This window comes from Diceros bicornis, chromosome 10, assembly GCF_020826845.1.
Source record: "Diceros bicornis minor isolate mBicDic1 chromosome 10, mDicBic1.mat.cur, whole genome shotgun sequence".
Classification (NCBI taxonomy): domain Eukaryota; kingdom Metazoa; phylum Chordata; class Mammalia; order Perissodactyla; family Rhinocerotidae; genus Diceros; species Diceros bicornis.
Genome location: NC_080749.1, coordinates 82,559,503 through 82,578,642, shown reverse-complemented (window position 1 = coordinate 82,578,642; position 19,140 = coordinate 82,559,503). Strand labels below are relative to the sequence as shown.

General features: G+C 42.4%; 1 protein-coding gene across 1 annotated transcript in view; it reads right to left on the bottom strand.

The window, feature by feature from the left end:
- The window catches only part of PARD3B (par-3 family cell polarity regulator beta), a 931,426-nt gene that overhangs the window by 265,160 nt on the left and 647,126 nt on the right, over positions 1-19,140 (bottom strand). The window contains exons 17-18 of the mRNA XM_058549666.1: positions 5,460-5,666; positions 4,493-4,730 (exon numbers count right to left, since the gene is read on the bottom strand). Of these exons, the coding sequence (XP_058405649.1) occupies positions 4,493-4,730; positions 5,460-5,666 (445 nt within the window). The remainder of the gene's footprint in view (positions 1-4,492; positions 4,731-5,459; positions 5,667-19,140) is intronic.

Genomic DNA, 19,140 nt, shown 5'->3' with positions numbered 1-19,140 from the left:
TGCAGGGAAACCACCAAAGTTGGTAGGCTCTTGAGCTGCATATTTTTCCACAATAATTCACAGCCTGAGTAAGAGCCATGGTTGAATCCGTAAGGAGGTAATTCTGAAGTCAGCGTATTACAGGCATACCGGAGCCAGACAACACATAGAATGATATGAATTAATGAGATTCCCCATAATCTTTTCAAAAAGATCAGGATCAGGTTAAACTAACAGACTAAACTGAGCCACTACATGTCGCCAACATGAACAGACCAGCTGATATCAGAAAAGCACACAACACTTAGCTTTTTACAAGCAAGAGCAAGCCACTGCTAACACTGCCGCATGTCCACGACGTCTGGCTTGGTGGGGAGGGGGGCAGAATTCCAGTCTTCACTCATGCCCCTGGCCAGGTGCCGTTGTCCACGGACACCTACTCAACTACACAGAAGCCTGCATTCAGGAGAGCATCTGTGAAACGCAGATAATGGAAAAAATAACACATATTTAAACCACACATCTAATTCTCAGAGAGCCTTAAAGCAATCAATCTTTTTTAAATAAGAAAGAAACTAAGTCAATAGCATCTGAGCAACAGATGAGAATTAAAGCAAAATCTGTTGGCTAATGGTAACAGCTTTTGTATTCTTTGTTGTTGAAAATGTGCATGTAGCAGCAACTCCAATATGCTCACAAACTCAGATGCAAAAGGCTACGGAAAACAGTTGCTATTTTTACACCAGAGATAAAGTCAAATACCACCTTCCAGATCTTCATTTTACTAAAAGAGTAGAAGGAAACAAGCTGAGTTGCTGGATGTCTAGAGGATCTAGGACCTGTGATTTGGACGGAGGAAGATACAGCGTAGACTGGACCACAAGGAGAGACAGCGCTGCACTGCGGGCATCGGAGCATGAACCCGCCGAAGCAAACCATCTGAAATAAAATATAGCTAAGGCTTAACTTAGTAATATTCTAGAAAATGGGACATATGAAGCTCTAACAGTTTTTATATTTATAGACTGCTCTAGCTAAATCTTTATAGTTTTTTCTTTAACACAGATTAAAGAGAAAATTTTTCCTTATAAATTACTATGATGTTGTAAAAGTAGTAATAATTATTATGATAATATGATAGGAAACTATATTAGTTTTCTATTGACACTATAAAAAATTACTACACACTTCGTGGATTAACCAGCAGAATGGGCTGAAATTAAGGGGTGAGCAGGCTGCGTTCCTCTCTGGAGGTTCTCCAGAGAGAACCCATTTCTTTGACCTTCCCACCTTCTAGTGGCCACCCACACTCCTTGGCTCCTGGCTTCCTCCTTCCATCTCAAAGCCAGCACATACAGGAGTCCCCCCTCATCCGCAGGGGATACGTTCCAAGACCCCCAGCGGACGCCAGAAACCGTGGACAGCACCGGACCCTGTATGTACTATGTTCTTTTTACTTAACGAAGCACTTTCTAGCTTCTCTTTGGTATAATCTTGCCAGCATTACTACTCTTGCACTTTGGGGCCATTGTTAAGTAAAATAAGAGTTGCTTGAACACGAGCACTGTGATACCACAACAGTCGATCTGATAACCTAGGTGGCTAGTAAGAGACTAATGGGCAGTGGTGTACACAGCATGGATCCCAGGGAGAGGGATGAGTCACATCCTGTAAGGGATCGAGCAGGATGGCATGAGATTTCATCACGCTACTCAGAATGACGCGCAATTTAAAATCTATGAATTGCTTACTTCTGTAATTTTCCGTTTAATAATTTCAGGCCATGGTTTGAGGGTAACTGAAACCATGGAGAGTGAACCCACAGATAAGGCGGACCTACCGAATTGCATTTCTCTGTACCTTTCTTCCACAGTCACATTGTCCTCCTCCACTCTTAAGGACCCCTGTGATTACACTGGGCCCCCTGAGGAAAAGCCAGGATAAGCACCTTATCTTAAGATCAGCTGATGAGCAACCTCAGTTCTCCTTTGCCAAGCAACATAACATACTCACAGGTACCAGGAATTGGGACGCGGACATCTTTAGGGGGCCATTATTCTGCTTACCATAACAATTAACATTATTGAATGTTTACTACTTGCCAGGCACTGTTCTAAGCATGTTACATGTAGTTAAAAAAATATAATTCTCATAATAAAGGTAGATTCTATTATTATTCCCATTTTCCAGATAAGGAAACTGAGACACAAAGAGATTAAATAACTCGCCCAATGTCACCCAGATAGAAAAGTAGAGGAGCCAGGATTGAACTAGAAGTCCACATGCACTTTTAACCTCTGAACTCATAACTTCAAGGCAAGTTTCACTGAAATGTACTGCAATTGCATGTGTCACTATTATCAGGATGATCATCTCATGGCCTGTAAACTCTGGCAATCATAATAATCACCCGGAAAAAGTGCAAGTTTAACATTCAAAATGCCAAATGGAAAGACAGAGTCTAGAGAGACCACCAGGAAAACAAGCCAATGTCCATTGTGTCCATTGAGAGAATTATCCCACGGTATCAGTATTATTTGTGTCCCCTAAGTGTCACTGTGCAGGTTCAAGGTCCTTTCCTCTATATTATACATATATAATATTATACGTATATAGAAAAATATATATATATATTACATATATGAATAACAGATACAGAATGGAACTTTCTGTTTCTGTCTGAAATTTCAGTTGAAGATCCCAAACTGAGAACATTTGATGACAAATGCCACCTGCATTCTTAAGAGAGATATCTCCTAAGGGTTTGATAAGAGGTGGCCAAACTGGCCACCAACCATCACCTCCCACCCTCACCTTCAGCCCATGGAGAGAAGAGCAGAGACTGAGGGAGAGAGTTTCTGTGATGGGAAATTCCAGGAGTAAAGAAAGCACTGGAAAAGGGTGCTGCCCCCTCTCACCCCAACAAAATATGTGAGGAGGCTGCAAGAAACCCCCTCAGAGAATTTGGAGGCACTTGTATGGAGACTGTCACCCCACTTCCCACCTGTCTGCCTGGGGACTTCAGACGCGTACTGACCTCTCCTTCCCCATGCATGCGAGTGTTCTTGGGAGAACTTGGCATGTGGCCCTAGAGCCTGGGAGGCACGAAGCCAGTGATGACCACCCTGGAGAACACTGAGGATGCCAGGGGGCCTCAGCGATGGCTGGGGCATCACCACGGCAGGGTGAGGGGGGGAGCGGGGGAACAGGCTGCACTTCCGTCATCTGGAGGGACAAGGGATCCGTAAGTCTGGTGAGCCAAGTAGACGCTGCGGAGGAAGTAAGGCTAAGGCCATCTCGAACTGACACCGTCCAAGAAGGTTATCAGCTGGAGTGACGAGGCTCCAGGGCTGTGCTGTCTGAGCTCAGAGGCTAAGGGCCAGAGTCTCAGCAAGTCATTGGGAGACTGAATCTCCTGCATCAGCCACTGGTGCAGCAAGGAGCCCCTGAAAAATCCACAAAAGTGGCTCACAAACGGCCCCCAACAGCCAGATCACACCAGACACAGACGCCAGTTACTGTATCTCCATCCTTGTTTAATAATGCCCCTCCCTTCCCCCTGGTTCTGAGAAGCTGGAGAAGCAGAAGGTGGAATCCTGCCACCACACCCAGGGCCCTCCTCGGGGTTGAGGCCTGAGGGGTGGGGAGGAGCAGAGAGTTGATTAACATTAGAGCGGAGTTTCAGACCCTAACAAAGAGGTTGTTTAAATACCCAAAGTGACCAGAAAGCCACCAGCTGGAGAACTGAGATCATCAAATTGTGGACATCTTGACAGCACCAACAGAGCATATCTGAAGGTAGCTGGAGGAGAAGAAACAAAGTCGTCTTTGGATTGCACCTACCGAGCCATGCCCAGTCGATGGACCGCCTGCATGTGAAATCTCGTCTCCCAACCCCACGCAGTTAGGAGAGCAGGAAGGCTGGCATCATTTTGACAGCGAGGAAAGTCAGGATCAGGGACGTTAAGCAGCGTGTGTGAAGCCCAGCAGCTGGTGTGTGGAGGGCTGTGGGGTCAGACCAGGGCCCGGCGACCGCAGACGAAGTGACACCTCCACTGCACCACAGGGCCTCTGGGGGTGACAGCCAATGTGCACACACCTAGAAGCACAGGGTGGGGAGAGGCTCATCTACCCTGTGAGGGGTGTCCTAGAGGTAACAGTTAGGACTCCCTCGCCTCTTGCTCTCCCTGTGCTGACGGAAAAGCATTTCCTTTACCTACATGACGCTGCGGTACCAAGGGCCGCGGGCGTTGCCCATGCCTCTACCACGCACCGGCCTTTCTTTGACAACAAATTTATGACAGCTTCCTGTCATCACCATGAGACTCAGAAACCGCCCAAGAAGGCCCCTTCTGCCTCTGTGGAAAGGAACAAGTACATTCGGCTTAGATTTGTATGCATTCAGCTGAAGACGAGGGAAAGCTTGCATTTCATTCTGAGTGCACACCAACGAGTGACTTCACCAGGAGAAACAAGAAAACAAACAAGAGGGTCCTTCACGGAAGGTCCCTACCTCAGCATGGCGCCAAATCCCTTCCTCTTCATTTTCCTTTCTGGATCTTCATTGTCCTCTTTCTGCTTTTTCTCTTTGACTTTCGATTTGCCCTTTTCCTTCTTCTTCTCCTTCTCCTTCAGCTTCTTGACTTTCCTGGCTTTATGATCCACGTTTTCTAGCTCCGAGTTCCCCTGAGGGGCAGATTCACAATTCAGAGCTCCTTGGCCGGAGTGAGAGCTCTTATCAGACAGACCGTCTGTACAGGGGAAAAAATCAATGCACGTGGTCAGGGGCACTTAGAGCTGGTATATAAAGAAAAGTTAAAACGTAAAATACAGAGCACAAAATATAGGAGCCCTCCAGAGTCCTACCCTGCCGTGTGGCTACTTGTACCCTTTGAGGAGACAGCGGCCTACATATGGTGACTTCAACAAGGTTTGACGTTGGGAGTGGGGATGATGGTTGCGTAGCCGGAACCGGAAAGGTCTGATATGTGGGAGAGCACTAATCTCCCTGAACACCAGCTGGTTAACCTTGATCAGCTCAGGAAGCTGGGAGACTAACAGGGGGAGCTGCTTTTGAGGCAGGCGAGGCCTTTGAGTACAAATGTAGCCCAACTGCTTCCACCCAACTAATGCTGTCAGTCCTCAGGTTGACGCTGCTTCTAATTAAGTCCAATAAGAACGTCAAGAAACGCATAAGTGCCCCCACCCTCAGGGTAAATGACAGCGGGTCCTTGCAGGAAAGTGAAGGAGAACATTTCTTGAGCGTTTGCACTGTAAAATAAATCGCACATTGCGTTATCCAATTCCATGTTCGTTAAGCCAAAGGGCAAAACATATCAGGAAAATGAATTACTTTTAATATCGAAAATATAATTGTGACCGTTAAATCATTTTTCTCTGTAGTTAAGCACACATTCTGGCCTATGGTTCGCAGATAATAACGAGATGAAGGAGCCATTTAAGGAAGCACGTTGCCCTACCGGCTTCTAAGTCTTCGGGCCCATCGTAAGACTTGTCAATGGCCGCTCGGAAGCTCTCATTGCAGCCGCGGCCGCGAACCATGTGCGGCCGGGGCCTGTGGAAGGGAAGTTCATTCTTCCGGACCTCAGCAACCGCCGTCTGTAGGCTCTCCAAGGAACTGGACTTCTTCAAACCCAGGGTGGGACCGAAATCTTTGCTTGGAGATTCTGGAAAAGAAAGGACAGAAGATGATCCTTCCCGTAACGAGGCAGTGTGGTATAGCAGAAAGGCTTGTTGTTCTAAAATATTTCTGCTTGTGCACCTTCAAAAATGGGGTATTAGGTGGGTTGGACTCAGAATTAAACCCCAACTTTGCCACTTTTTGTGATTTGGAGCAAGTGGGTTCATTTCTCTAAGCCTTAGTTTCCTTTTCCATAAAGTTGTGGCAAGATTTAAAATGATAATACATATCATATATAGAAATAAATATGCCTGTGTGTATATATACACACGCACACACAATTCAGACACACACACACACACACACACACACAGCACCTTAAATAATGCATGCTTCTCTCACAGTTCCCATTCTAAGTACTCCCCGACATTGTAGCTTTTATTGTTTCCGACATTGTTTTTATGGTTGTTAAGTAACATACTATACATGGAAATCAAAGAACACTGAAGTGATTGTAATTTTTGTAATTAAACACTCTATCTTACCCTAGTAGTTATTAATGTATGGTGAATGCAGTTCATTTAGTCAACAGATAAAGAAAAGCAAGAAAGAAAATAACTTTTCTGTGTCAATGCTTATTGTTCCAAATGTATTTCTATTTGGGCATCTAGAAAAGGGGCAACATTCCATATGATATAAAATTCCAAAAAGGAAAAAACAAATGACACCTATGTGAATTTTAACAATTTGTGTTCTAATATATAATATTTTTCACTTGCACTGTTTGTCTTGCCCTGTACCTGCCTCCTGTCACCTTTGGCCTGACCTCCATTCCCACCCACAGCCAGGCTCCCAGTTGTCTGTAATAGGATTAGGCTATATAAATACCAGCAGCACAAGGATTATTTTAAAGATGGAAGGAATTCTATCAGGGATCTTTTCCATCAGGGCCAAAGCTCATGATCCTCTCCAGTTATGAAGAAGATTACTGCCATGAAAAGGCTACACTTGCATTTCTGGAAATAAACTACTTCGCAGTTTTTCAACAGATATGGATTGAGTACATACTAAGGATTATGTACATAAAGTCCCTATTTCAATGCCCAGCACATAGTAAGGCTGAAGGAGCAGCACTCTCTCTTCTTACTGTCATCATTATTTTTACTTCTGCTGCTGCCACTACCATGAACACTACCACTAGCTGTCAACACAGTATTAGGTAATGCAAGGAATACAAAAGAAGTACAACGAGGGTGTAATGCATATATACACACAAAGTTAAATAACAATACACACCCTTCCATATGTTCTGAATATGTTAAAAATAGAATAATAACAATAATGCTAGCAGCTAACAATGCCTGGCACGCTTTGTCCTGTTCTAAGTGCTTCACCTATAATCCTTACAGTTGTGCCCCTGCCACTGTTGTTAGCCCCATTTCACAGATGAGGAAACTGAGGCACAGAGCAGTCTATAGTTACACATTTAATATGTGTCAAAACCAGGAACTGTCCTCAGACAGCCTAACTCCAGCTTTTCTGTTCAGTACTGCCTGTAGATGTACTTGGCTTCTGCCCTCTACCTGATTATGGGCAAGCTACTTAAAGTGGCCTACAGATTCCTCATCTCTAAAATAAGAGCATTTGTCTGGATTAGCTCTGAGCCTAGTCAAGCAGGCAAACTGCAAAAATCAGATGTTGTTTTATTTTTTCATCATTAACTTACAGGAGGCAATTTTGCACTTTGAATAATATACATGATGACAATAAACATTGCATTTTATAGATGACAGTGTATCTCCAATAAATGCAACCGTGTATCTCCAAGAAATGCAACAGAGATGACACAAAACAAAAAAAAAAAATTGCAAGAAATTTCAGGTGCTACTTGCAAGTCATAAATAATGAGAATATGTTAATACTAAAACCAGAAAGAGGCATATTTCTTATATTCTCAGGAAGGAACGTAAGCTGAAGAAATAGAAATTGAATAAGCTCATTTCTGACGAGGAAACAAAAGGCAACAGAGAGGTTTGGGGTATTGAAGCAACAGTGAAAGCTCTGGAGTTTACAGAAAATATTTTATACCATCAACCCCTGGGGATGTCTGACATGAAGTTTGGTGAAAACATGAAGACGAAAACTATCTGAGAAAGCCTCGTTTCTCTGTCAACAACAGTAACCATCTTTTATTAACTAATTGCCATTCAGGAAATTATATTGGAGCCCAAACTGTAAGTGTTCAAGTCAACTTTTAGCAATAAATTCCAGGGAACATGAAAGTGAGTGAATCATCCAAGATATGAGGCATGTTATCTAAAGGAGCTAGTCTAAGGCTCAATAAGAAGCCATATTTGAGAAGGAACAAATACATTGTTACTCATTCTAAGCAAAGTGAACATTAAGGATTCATAGATTTTGCAGGATTAATAGAGCCAACAATTAATTCACTTTATATAAACAGAAGGCACAAGTTAGAAGAGCCACCTGATGTTGGTCAAAATTACAACCTAGCTCTACTGGGTGCAGTCCATGGTAAAATAAAGGAAAAAAGGGTGGCTGAGTCCGAGGCTGTGAATGTGGACTCAGGGGTTTTCAGGCTTGGAAAAAAATGTTCTATTTATTCCTGGGGAGTAAACAGGATGTAACAATGGAAGAGAGACTGATGTAAGAGAGGAAAAAGCAAAATCAGGAAAGTCCTTACAAGGACTTACAGGTGCATTGAATCTCCAAGTGAAAGAGGACTCTGACATGGACGTTGACCAGGATTCACAGTTTGTTTATGTGTCTGAGGGCTTCTGATAGAAGGTCAAGGTTACTGGTTGTGGGAGAGATTATTATGTCAATTGATAGATATCAGCACTAAATTCCAACAAAATACTTGGAATAAAGTACCTTACCACATAAAGATTGTAAGGAGTACAATATATTGTCACACTCCACGTGTCTTCCCTACTCCTACCCTCACCAATTCCAGCTTAGGTTGACATGGCACAGGAAATTCTGTAGTTTTTAGAATGGGAAGATTCACGGTCTACTTTTAGCCTGACAGTTTACACAAATCATATTTTTTCTAGCCTCCTACTAAAAGTAGAGTTCTCTTTGAAGGGATAAAGTAATTAATCAAAATTAAAACCTCAGTCATCCTATCCCATTGAAGTCATCCAGAAGTATGATGACTGTTCACATTTTCATCTGTAGCTGATGTGACACTGGCTGTGGCCAGTTTTAAGCAACTGTCTGAGAGAGTCTTCCATGAATACCACATGTTATCAGTCACGAGGGGGATTTTTCCAAATTTGAGCATTTACCTGTCCCATTTTGAGCATTTATAGAACTAATCTGTTCAGTGATTTCCAGGCCAGCTTAAGGTAGTTGCAAATACCAAGGGATACATCTTCTGAACTTTAGAAGCCAGGCTTTTTTTTGTGTGTGTGTGAGGAAGATCGGCCCTGAGCTAACATCTGCCAATCCTCCTCTTTTTTTGCTGAGGAAGACTGGCCCCGGGCTAACATCCGTGCCCATCTTCCTCCACTTTATATGGGACGCCGCCACAGCACGGCTTGACAGGCAGTGCAGCGGTGCGCACCCAGGATCCGAACCGGCGAACCCTGGAGCACGCGCACTTAACTGCTTGTGCCACCGGGCGGCCTCAACCAGGCTTTATTTTTTAACCTCGACTCCTGTGTCCAGTGACTGTGTTCTCTAAGATCCAGATAAACTTATCTTTCCATCAGAAACATGAACGTGACATAAACTTCTCAACACAAGTAATATAATGGTTATCAAGGGTGCTAAAAGAGGGATCTTACATGAAAAAAATCATTCTCAGGGTGATATAATAAAAATATTCTTCAACTTCCATGTACCAAATTTTCCCTTAAAATAAAGGCCTCATAAAGAAATATCACTGAAATAATTTATTTCAAGATGTATAGCACTTTTGAAGATTCATTTGTTTACAAATGAAGCCTTCCCCAGGAAGAGTAGAGGGAAATTTCATGGTCCTGTCTTCTGGCCCCACCAATCCTCAGACACATCCACTACTCCCCACCACCCAAAAAACAGTGCTATGAAGAGAATGGACACACCTGCCAAGACGGAAGATTTAAAGGAGTTACACCACCATTTCCCCTGGGGGCACGAAACAGTGGCGAGAAGGGCAGTAGAGAGCCACTGTCTGAGTGGAGAGAGGCCACCGCAAAACAGATTCTTACAAGGCTGAGAAACCACTGCCCCGCCTCCTAGGTAGAAAGTCCCATTTCAACACACTGTGAAACAGAACGTCCCTCCTGGAGGGCTGTTTGGATGTGGACCTCAATTCCTCTGCTCCATCTTGACTTCCTGCTCCTGCCCTATGGCTGAGAACTGCCGTTGGTTCCTCACAGGCAGGCGATGAGAATGATAGAGATCGAAACAGTCCAGAGAGTGGTGGTCAATCCTGAGGGATTAAGAGAAGATGCTGTGGAACATCCCAACACTCCCCTCTGCCACTTATAGCTTGAGCTAGTGACCTCTCTGTGCCTCTGTTTCCTTATCTGTAAAATGAGGATAAGACAGACAAGCCAGGAAGGGTGTCTGGCACACGGTACGTGCTCGTAAAGCATTGGTGATAATTGTTGTCACTGCTGCTTTTGTGCCACCTCTAAATATTTGAGTAAGTGAAGGCCTAGCACAATTCATGTGGTTCAATCCACTACTGCATTCTTAAATACAACCATTCCTTCTGCAAAAAGCTGAGAAAGGCTTCATAAAGAAATACTAACCTTCCTTTTTTATTCAAAAGTTGAACTGATTTTTTTTCCAAACAACTCCTTAAATTTTTTCTTTTGAAATAAGGTCCATATATCCATGTGTTTGTCACATACGGAGGCTACTCTTGGGAAGATGAAGACGGTCTCGGTTACCCCTCCCTTTAGGCTATAATCATTTAATTAGTCTGAGACTTCATTGGCAATATTTGAACTTCTCATTCTAGCATTAAAATCTCACAATAAAAGAAGAATGCCTTAATCTAGAAGACCAGTAATTGGATATTACATTATTGATGAAATTGCTTCCAATACATTCTTATTAAAATATAAGGAATTATTTTGGGGAAGGTATTCACTTTCAGATACATGGCAAGTTTTTCTCCCAGCTAGAGCTTTATAATTAACAAATACTTATGATAAATTGACAATAAATAATGTATTAATTTGCACATTTCAATAACATCAATGGCCCGCAAGGCACTTAGTGAAAATTAATTAAGTTAGAGGCTCTCCCTCTAAAATAAAGGAATTGTGCCCAGTAGTAAATTGGGGATCAGAATGATTGCAATGTCATCCAGGGGTCACAGCATGAAAGTTGAGAAGGCCGGGAATTTGTCGGGATAGCTTGCTTTCATTATCAATTTGGCCTCCCTGTGCCATGAGCAATGAACTTGCGCAAATATAGTAGAAACGCTTTACTTGCTTCATGGGGAGTTGTGATGGAAAATTAATAGCCTTAAAACCCTTTGAATGAAAAATTATTATAAATTCCAAGTAGGAAGTCACAATACCACTTTATTTTCCCACATATCCCACTTTGTCTTTTTATTTTAGATTACACTTACTGAAAATTTTGTCTGTTTGATTTTTTTAGTAGTTTCCCTAGAGGCAAAATGTCTTAATGTGTTTAACAGATATCATTGCAAATCCATTAGCCTAGAAAAAAATTCCCCATAATATCCAAACGTATAATTTCCCAAATTATGTTATCTGTGCTGTGTCCATAATGGGCCTAATTACCTCCCTGCCTATCTCAGTATTCCAAATATCGATCACCATCCCAAGCTTATCACAGTGCGCGTTTCCTATTCATTACCAGAGGGCAGAATGCGATCTGGCTTATACATTATCTGCTGTCATGTGGGTCTCGGTTCTTTTACTGGCAATTTCCAAGTTCTCCGGGAGCAGAGTTTTTTAAGTCTCATAAATCCCAGGGTCTTTTATCATTTCCTGAAATTCATGTCAAAATGTTCAATAATAAACTTCTCATTAAGATTCATGCATTTGCATAATCTCTCCTACTCTGTGTCCGAACATTGTCTATTTTAAAGTGAAAATATCTAGAGAAAACAAGGGAAGATTAGGTGAATAAATACAACAAACGCTTTGATTATAGGGATGGACGCGGCCCTCCAAGGGTCTTCAAATCTTTGCCAAGACTTGTTATAAGCTTTAATTTTTTTTACTAAAAATTCCTTCCTTTATCAAATGAAAGTCAAAATCTTATGCAATATTTTGGTTTATTTCTCGGACTCAAATTTTGTCCAACAAATTTGATGAATCATGAATCTATTACACTGAAAATATTCTCATGACACTTTTTCCCTCTTTTACTTTTATTCTCTATTTTGTGGATAAGAAAATGGACTTTGTGGTTCAGTTTAGTGGTTAAACTATTTTTTTTTCAAATATATAACCATATCTCTGGGTAGATTCTCTTAAGGCCACTGAAGAACTCAGCCAAACCCACGGCCAAAGGACTGCTTTGTTCTCCTCTTTTGTTTTCCCTCTCTCTGCCTTATCAGGAAAACTCCACTGGATTAAAAACAACAACAAAAAATCCAAAACTGGCATTTAAGATAACAAGGAATTAAAAAATTAGATAAATAGCTTTGGTCTCTGGAAGGGAAATGTGGCTAACAAGTAATGAAAGTAAATGATTTTTTTTTCCTTTAACTGGGAAAAAAAGACTCATTTGAGAGTCAAATAAACTGACTAGAGTGGCAAGCTTTTCTACCTGTGAAACAGGATCAATAGGGTAGATAAACGCCACCCACCATCTTCTTAGTGCTGTTATCTCTGTGTCCTCAGCACTGAGAAGGACTGGTTACCTATCTGCCATTGGAATAGATGGCGTGTGACAGCCAGGGGAGTCACAGTGCCTGGCGCCCCTTCTCTCCAGGGCTGAGAGGTGAACGAGCTTCACCTGAAGGATCAGACCCTGCCATTGCTTCACCTCCTCAAAGTGCACGTACAGCGTCCTCTTCTTTGTTAACACAGCCCTTAGGTTCTTTTGTGTCACTTGCAAGCATTTAATAATTTCTGCCCTCCCTACAATTATTCACTCCTCTTCTCTCTGTTTTGTCTTTCTTTTTGTACTAATCATTCCTTTCACTTAACTTCCCCCTTTGGACCATCAACCTTTTCTGGTATTTCCCCCTCCTGGTGTGCACTTTCAACAGTCGTATTTTCACCCACTGCCAAGAGCACCTGCGTCTGTCCTCCAGCTCCTCCTGTGTATCTCCTAACAGGCTTTTCACTCTGGACACAAACTGTTTAAGTGATTTTCCCCCTCTTTCCTTTTTCCATTCCCTCTGTGTATGGATTGCTTTAACAGCAAGTCTTTTGTCTGCTTTTGATTGTCAAGTGGTTTATGTCTTCTGTGGGTAGGATACCATCGTACTCTCCAAATAAAGTCTAATATAAAGAATTCTAATAACTTTCTTAAAAATCCATTAGCATAACTAAAAGGCCAAACTGACCAGTTGCTTGGCTGCCACCCACACGAAGACATCTTTACATGATGTTGCATAAACTGAGCACCTGTATTTTTTAGGGTCAAACATTAGTTCTATACCTTTTGCTTTACTATTTTCTCCCCTTTTTATAGCTGCCTGTGATAAAAAAATACCCTTCAAATTCCCAATTACCAAGTTATTTACAGAACTGATAGAAAAGGGGGTTTTTCAGTTTCATTTTAACATGAATAACCATCTCTTTATAGATGCACTTTAAGCAAGGTTTCGATCTAATGTTAAATGTTAAGCCAAAATCAAGCCAGCACTCCATGAGTGTTTACTGAGTGTTTTTGTGGCTCAGACTGCACTTGGTCCTAAGAGGAACAGAAGACAAGTGTAACGTAACTAACATTTCCCCGCGACTTTACATTCACAGAGTTCTTTCCTGGACAAAATGAGGCCACATCGTGCACAACTGATCTTACCCAAATTCAACCATTTGTTCACGTCCAGAGAGAGCTACAGAGCAGGAGGAGGAGGGGGGAGGGCAGGAGACAATAACTTAGGTAACGAGAGCAATTTCACCCACCGTCCCTCTCTGTGAGACAGCCCCGGAGCGAGTGTGTCTAGGAGAGAGCAGGAGTTTGGAGAAATGACCTGTTCCCGGTGAGTCTCAGTTTTTTTTACCCTGGGTAAACATTTGATTATTTTTTATTGAGATATAATTGACACATTGCGTGTCATTATGTGAGTTTAGGGTGTGCAATGTGGTGATTTGATACACATCCATATTGTGAAATGATTACCACAATAAGGTTAGTTAACACCTCCATCTCCTCACATAATCACCATTTTTTTGTGTGTGGTGAGAACATTTACGACCTACTCTCTTAGCAACTGTCAAGTATGTAATACAGCAGTGTTAACTATAGTCACCACACTGTACATTAGATCCCAGAACTTATTCATCTTATAACTGGAAGTTTGTACCCTTGGACACACATCTTCCCATTTCCCCCACCCCTCACCCCTGATAACCACAATTCTACTCTGTTTCTATGAGTTCAGCCTTTTTAGATTTCATGTCTGAGATCCTACAGTATTTATCTTTCTCTGTCTGACTTATTTCAACTTAGCATAATGCCCTCAAGGTCCATCCATGTTGTCGCAAATGGCAGGATTTCCTTCTTTTTTATGACCGAATAATACTCTAGGGCTACACACACCACATTTTCCTTCATCTGTTCATCCATCGATGGGCATTTGGGTTGCTTCCATGTCTTGGCCACAGTGAATAATGCTGCCATGAACATGGAAGTGCAGACATCTCTTTGAAATAGTGATTTGCTTCAGATATATACCCAGAAGTGGGATTGCTGGATAACATGGTAGTTCCATTTTTAATTTTTGAGGAACCTCCCCACTGTTTTCCATAGTGGCTGCACCAATTTACATTCCCACCGACGTTGCATAAGGGTTCCCCTTTTTCCACATCCTCGCCAACACTTGTTATCTCCTGCCTTTTTGATAATAGCCATTCTGACAGGTGTGAGGTGAGAGTCTCTGCTTGCTGCTCATGCCAGGAGCATCTTATCATAGGGGGTATAGTTCTCGAGTTTCAAGATTTCTACCTTTCATGAGTCCCCATCCTTAAACACAAGCCAACCACTTCATCTGATGCTTGCCTGAAGAAACAGCTCACTGTTGGAGATAATTTTGAATTCTCTGAGGTGAATTTAGGGGTTTTCTAGTGGTATTTTGTGACTTTCCTTTCCCTGATGACTTGAGAACCATTCTTGAGAGGCAGTGCCTCAGTATTGTACCTCATGGGACTCTCAGAACAACCACTTGATTTGACTCTCTTCCAATTCCTCTTTCAAATTCCCTGCATTTGCAGATCAGGAAACCTTGGCCTATTGACTTGGCAAAGCTACTCAGATGCCACACGGGGCTTTCCTTGTCTGGACAGCCCGTGAGTTAAGCTCTTCCCACTTTCTTTGATGCCTCAGAAATAAACGATAATGCGCCTACTATTTTTCTCCAAGATGTTACAATCCATGTGTGGAGCAAAGATAGACAAGAAGTGATAACACCAGAGAATGAAGAGTAGCCCCTTACATTTGTGCAGGATCCGTCTGAGGGCAATACAGAGCCCTAAATTTTAGAAAACAAAAATGTTTGACTCCTGGGTTTCTCTGGAGTCATATTTCCAGTGGGGACCACGTTCTCTCTTCGTTCCACCAATTGACCGCCTCTTCAGCAACCACTAAGAAGTTAATCTTTAAAGCAATAGCTGTTAGAAGCACAGGTTCTAGCATCAGACTGCTTGGATTCATGGCCCAACCCATCCCGGGACTAACTGTGTTAACTTACGAGGCTCTTGCCTCTCTGCACCTCAGTTTCCTCATCTGTAAAACAGAGACACTGATAGCACCTTCCTCACAGGGTGGTTAGAGGATTATCTGATACAGAGCTGGAACATGATGCCTGGCACTTGGTCAATATTCAGTAAACATTCCTTTGTGCCATATGTCTTCTGTCATGAGTAGTGTTTACGCTCATTAGGAGGATTCTCTACAACCAACAGACTGCCAAGAGGATTTGTTTCCATAACCATACACTGTGGGCCTGGGTCATCATAAGCTTTGAATTTTCACTGTTTTTTTCACAATTACTTTTTTTTTTGCATTGTTTAAGACTTTTCATCACTTTTCAAATCATCTTCTATACCCTTCACTTCTTTCAACAGCCAAAAAGATCTTGTTTCTTACAGAGGCATTTTTCATAAAGAAAATGAATGCTAAAATCCGTTGATGAGAGTAACCATGTCTGTGACAACAAGCAAAGAGCTGGTTGGTCTCTTTCTCCTGCCAGCTCCTTCATACCAACCCACAACACCATCAACAAAACGACAAACCAGACAGGGTCACAGACTTTTGGGGTCATTGGCAACAAGCATCTCTGCGAAGGTTAGAGCTAAGAATGATGACTTATAGCATAGCTCAGGGCTGGAGTAGTTTAGACTTGTGGAAGTCCAGAGAAAAGAAAGCACATTGTGATCCTGAGCCGCGGGATAAGGCTTCATGAATGACACAGGACCTGTCCCTGAAGATGGATCAAACACAGGTAGGAAAAGTGGGAGGTGGGCAGTCACTCTACAAAGGGGAAAAGCATGAGGAAAAGTCCTCACATGTCCACCAGGAGGTGGGGACATAGGATGGATGGAGTGACCAGTAAGGGAAATGATGGTGCTGGGGATTGGTGGGAAATAGTGTGGGTATAGAGGATAAAGAGAGATACGAAGGGCCTTGAGATCTGTCAAGAAGGCAAGACCCAAAGCAGGAGGCAATGGAAATCTTTAAAAGTTTTTCACCAGAGGAATGGCTCGATAATATTGGTATTTTGAGAAAAGATAATATGGAAGAAATACATAGGATAAATTAGTGAAGAAGGACTGCTATATTATATAGTAATGGAACTCAGTGTTAATAAAATACCTTGTTTTTCACTCTCTTCCTTTTGACAATTTCAACTTCAGGCTTTTGTGAAGCAATTTCCTCTAAAACATTTTTGGTTAGTCATCTTGCCTCACAGAGAACAGAGCAACTTTCCCCAGATCTTTCTTTAACCAGGTGGGAAAGGTTGAAGAAGAGCGTTCTAGTCCACTTGGGAGGTAACAGGTGCTCATGGTTGCACCTCCAAGAATGGGTAGAACAGGGGCACTGCCACCACCCCTAAGCTTCCTCCTGGCATGGCTAAGCTGTGACTGTCACAGCCAGACCCTGTGCTTTCTCCTCTTAAGCACATTTTACTATATTCTGTAATATATAATGATTAATGGGCAGTAAAACTAATAACATGGGGACACACAGAATAAATGAGGTGACCTATATGAAAAGGAAGTCCACTTAATGTTGTTGTGAAATCTGACAACACGCTGGAGTTTCCCTGTAACTCAGCTTGAGGAGCCCTTCCAGCGGGAAACAAGGTTACCAGAAGGTGGTATTTCCATTAATAACTCCCCCTCAGGGAAGTCTATGATCAATCTTTCTTGCAGTGAAATTCTTGCCAGATTGTAGTGAAACGGCAGAGTATACGAAACACTGCTTTACTCCCTCTCCGGGAAGCTCATGGACAAAGAGGAAGACCACCACTCTAACTCTCCATTCTCCTGATCTGTCCCCTTAGCTCCCCCTAGTATTGACATCCCTTCTGTTTCTTCCTAGCCAGTATCCACTGTTCCATCTGGAATGAGCATCCTGATTTCCCTTGGGTTACTATGCCTCCCCCACTCTCATCCAGAAGTGTACCTCTGACCCAGGCATGACTAGTCAGTGTATTTCATCCCTCTGGTTGGCTCAAGGTAGGCCGTTGGCCCACACAGGGCTAATTAGAAGTAATCCCGGCAGAGTGATCGGGAAAAGTCACCTTCTTTGGTACTGGGGTTACTGGGAGGATAAAGCTGGAGCTGCTGGTTGCCATCTTGCTTTTCCTTCAAAAGAGAGGAACTAGAACTGTGAGAGGGAGTATTGGTGACACTGAGACCCTAGATCCAGCCACGTCTTTATGTAGATGCTCCTCTGAACTTTTCAGTTGCATGAGTCAACAAATTATCTTCTTAAAAAAAGCCAGTTTGAAATGGGTTTCTTTCAAGTGTAACCTAAAGAGTCTAGACTTTAGACCCTATTCTCCAACCTCTCATCCACATAACAACCCACTAGTTGTTTCTACTCAAGTCAGACAGACACTTGAGGAGTAGGGAAGATTGTTCCTTGGCTATAATGTTGGTGAAGGGATCACAAGTACAGAGCTGATCACAGCAGTGAGCAGTGTGTCTGTTGTCACCCTATTACTGGGTGGGCTTCATGAGAGACAAATTCCCCAACAGAGAAGACTTGTATTAAATTGATCTGCTTGGTTTTGCCTCTGACTCCTCTGTGAAGAGGGGACCATTCTCCACATCATTACTAATAACTATAGACATACTACTAATTGTTATACACTTTAGAAAAATAGAATAGCTTTCAAAAGAGGAATAAAATCAGTTCTTGCTACGGTGGACCAAGGGTTCAAACAACCTATCTACAACTGCACTAATTAAACATGTCATTCTGGATTTTAAAGATGTAAGAGTAAAGCTGATATCACTTTTAAGGATCTATTCCTGCCATTCTATTCAAAGCTACTGAGCAGAGACCTCACATTTGGGAGGGGATGGAGCTGCCTCATGGGGAGGGGGTGTCTGAGTCCTAGAGGAGGGCATGTTCATTTCAAGCTTCTCTTTTTACAGTATTTCTAAACAAACTGTGAATTGGGAACTTACCTGTAAATGGACTAAGGAAATGATGAACTAAAAGCAGCTGAGGGTGGTCAGCAATAAGGATTTCGATGTAGGAGGCATCTTGGTGGACGCAGAATTGGAAGACGTGGAGTCTAAGCAAGGCATTTAACCTCTCTGGGCTTCGGTTTCCTCACCAGTAAAAGTGGAATAATGAAAAATATAATATTGATGATGATAATGATGATGACGGTAAAAAACAGAAGCAGCTACCTGTACCAGGTAGCTTCTGACACATACATATACATATACTCAAGTATATGAGGTCTATACTATTGTGATCCCGTTTTATAGTTGAGGAAATCGAGGCAGGTAGGTTAGGCAACTTGCCTAAGTTAACAGTAATGCTGATCTCATGTGTTTTTGTTGGGATCAGATGAAATTACACATGTACAAGAAAGTAGCAAAGCTGTGATGTACTACATACCCACATCATTATGCTGTTATTAATAAGGAAAAGGGGGTGTTTCCCTCCACATCTGTTATAGACCCTGGACTCAGTTGATCAAAAGAAGACAGAAAAGATATCTTTTTGTGCACACCTGCTCTCAAGGAACAAGCAATCTCTGTGGAGAGTCAACATGCAGATTCGCAAGCATCCCAAACAAGGCGGGATGCCGCAAGAAAAAAGATTGAGAGATGGCCCTGGAGACAGAGCGGGAGAGTGGTGAGAGTAGAGGCCTGCTGAAG